The sequence below is a fragment of the Microcebus murinus genome, chromosome 1, assembly GCF_040939455.1.
Source record: "Microcebus murinus isolate Inina chromosome 1, M.murinus_Inina_mat1.0, whole genome shotgun sequence".
NCBI lineage: Eukaryota > Metazoa > Chordata > Mammalia > Primates > Cheirogaleidae > Microcebus > Microcebus murinus.
In genome coordinates, this window is record NC_134104.1 from 13392953 (window position 1) to 13396233 (window position 3281).

At 35.4% G+C, this 3281-nt stretch overlaps 1 protein-coding gene across 1 annotated transcript; it reads right to left on the reverse strand.

The window, feature by feature from the left end:
- Positions 1 to 2474: 2474 nt before the first annotated feature.
- On the reverse strand, positions 2475 to 2645 carry LOC142871522 (keratin-associated protein 20-2-like). The gene has a single exon (XM_076004538.1). The coding sequence runs from the start codon at positions 2643 to 2645 to the stop codon at positions 2475 to 2477; it is 171 nt and encodes a 56-aa protein (XP_075860653.1).
- Between the last annotated feature and the right edge of the window lie 636 nt (positions 2646 to 3281).

The following is a 3281-nucleotide window of genomic DNA, read 5'->3' on the forward strand; positions in this document are numbered from 1 at the left end:
ATCACGAAAATGGGTATCCAGACAGGGAATTCTCTCTATACTCTACATGTCCTCCGAATGATGTGAAATGTAAGAAGTAAATTATCTCTTTTCTGAAGCATGGTAATAAGTACTTCAGCCAAATCTTAGGGTAACAAGAAATAGACAAAGGCAAATGTTGTTATATATAGTGATAGGAAAAAGGACTATTTTGATGGGCAAAAATGTCATTTAAAAATTTGGTGCATGCACATAAAATGAAAGTCTAATCAAATGTAGCAGTGGCTGCTGAATCACTTGAAGTGGATTATATATGACCTAAGATAGAAAGAACTCATGTTCAGATCCTTGAATTTTTAGGTACATCAAAACCTCAAAAGACACCCAAAGGTAGTTTGTTCTTCAGTCTTTGTCTCTGTCTCTGTTTTTCTCTCATTTCTCTCTCTCTCTCTCTCCCTCTCTATCACTGCTCCTCTCTAACAAATGCACACACACTCCCAGAGAAAGCAAAAAATTAAGTAGTGAAATTAATATGAATGTGATAGAACAAAATTCACAGATGTATGGAGTTAACCGTAAACTTAATTTTCTCCCATGAATATATGAACTACATATATATAAAGAGAAATAATGTTAATACAAAATAAAGAGCAAAACTTTTCTATAAATTTTAAGACTTTCCATTGATTTTGATTAATCAAAGTGGTGTATTCTGAATCTGAATGACTTCTTTCCCAGTAGTCAGAGATGAAGTTGGCATTTTCTGATGTGAATATGGAGGTGGAGTCAGGAAACACAAGAGGAAGAGTCCAGTAGTTTGAGCTGTGCAGGAAGAACTTTGATGGAGTCCACAAGACCAGAATATTACAGGCTTCATAGAGGTTGCCATTATGGCTCATGGTGCCAGAAATAGAAGTTTCAGTCAAGTAGTAGAGATTCTGTTTCTGCAGACTGAATGTCACCATCTGCGCAGTGCAAGGTCTTTTAAATACTCTATTGTTGGTTGCACAAGCTATGAGCAGTGCTACCCTTGTAATTCAGACTGGTCACTCAAATAAAATATTATCAGCTAACACACAGGTGAATTAATGTATTGTGTATGCAATGTATTCATGTATTTTTCACTTGTATTAAACATTTATTAAATTTATTTTAAGAATATTTTAGTTCAGCCCAATATTACTATTATTAGATTGACCCCCAAAGTGATCATCATCTACATAATGTCTATCACAGTTATAGGATTTGGGTGAGACAAAAAAGCTACCCAAGCCCCAATTCTCCAAAGCCCCTCCATGCAGATTTCCTAAGGTAATGCCATCATATACTGTATCATCATGTCAACAATGAGACTGTGAAGATGGGTATATATAGATGTGTGCACAGCTCCAATTTCTCTTACTCTCCCACTGAATTAATAGAATTCATTAAAACTGCGTAGTTTGCTGTATTACATCATTTAAACAAATGACATTCCACCATTTAGAGGATATTTATTGAGGACCTATTATGTGCCGTTCACTTAAGCAATGGATTATGTTTTTCTATTATTGTCAATTATGCTTCCCATTGTGATGTTTTCTCATTGATAGCATTATGTGCTATAAGATGTAGCAATGTTGCAAATTTTTATTTGAAAGTATTAAAATATTCCATAGGAGCTATATTAAATTGAATTATTTTACTTGGATACCTCCAAAGTTGGGATGATGAACAGATACCTTCAAAACATTTGCATTGGTACAATGGGGTTTAACATCTCCATGACAGATCAAAATGTGAAACCTTGTCAGAATCTGCCAATAAGGTGGTTATAGTCTGTCTGAGACATTTGAGTTGACAAATATTAACAGAATGGGTACATAAATAAAAGATAAATCAAATGCAAGATAATAAATTCACCCAAAGTCCTGTTCAAGGACTGACACTAAACTAAGAAGCATGCGAATGAAAAAAGAGTTACTTTATGGGAAATAGAAATATACATGAAGTTGGACTAATCTAAACATCATTGTCACCTCAGGATGTTCTAAATACACCATTCTCTCTTTTTCTCATATTTTCTTCTTCCTATCTGAAATGGTATATTTACCAATACACACACACACACACACACACACACACACACACACACACACACACAAATGATGAATATAAATCAATTTAAATGTAACAAATCAATATTTTCAATGAGATAAATGTTTATTAAAATACATTTAAAATTTTCTCACCCAAGTTATTGATCAAAACCAACAATTTAATGGCAGTACAATATCAAAGACAAAGCTTTTAAAAAAATTATGAAATATTTCAGATGATTTCAATGATTTTAGATGAGGCTTACAGAATATGACCTATTTTTTTTTTTCAGGTACTTCAGGATGATGGTGACATTTTAGAATGGAAAAATGGATTATTCGTATGAGCAATCATGCAGGCAGATTCAGGAAACACAGGTGCAAGAGACCAAGAGGTTGCGTTTCTCCGGAAGTTCCTCAGTAGAAGCCGTAGGACCAGTATCTTCCGTAGCAAGATGGGCGGCAGCAGCCATATCCGTACCTGCCATAACCATAGCCCAGGCCTCCATAGCCGCAGCCACCAAAGCCACAGCCCAGGCCGCCGTAGCCATAACCCAGACCTCCACAGTAGTTGCCGTAGTAGCACATGGTTTCAGGAGCTGGAGGATTTGGTTGAGGAGCTAGAAGTCAGCTTTTTCAGTTTGATGATCACCATCGTCACAGGTCAGCCCTTTTATATACACCCTCAGTGGTGGGCGGGCCCCGTCCGTCTCAGGACCTGTCGATCACATGTTTCTGACTAATTTGCATTAGTGCACTTCCGGAATCTTCGTTTCATTAAACAACAGGCAAGGCTTTCATAAGCAAGATGACTTTGTTGTGGAGTCAGCAGTCCCATGATCAAATCATGTGCCCTCAATGTGTTTTTCTTATTTTTGTTTTAAAAGCCTTGCTCAGACTTTGTTTAGCTTAACATACTTGACTAGTTGTTTTTTTTTTTTTTGATCTAATTTAATCATTGACTAGTTTCTGAAATGTTGACTTTTAAAATTCTATCATAACTTTTGCTTATGAAAGAATTTTCTGCAAAGAGAAAAATAACTTTCATCAATAATAGAGTTTATTCAGCAGAGTCAGGTAAGATTTTTCTTGTTCGTTATTTACTTTAATAAGTAAATTTTATGCAGGCATAAAAGTATATAGAATTGTATTTTGAAGCTTTATAGACACGTCCCTGGAATTTAATAACCGACAATATTCTGCTATCCGTTCCCTATCCTGTAC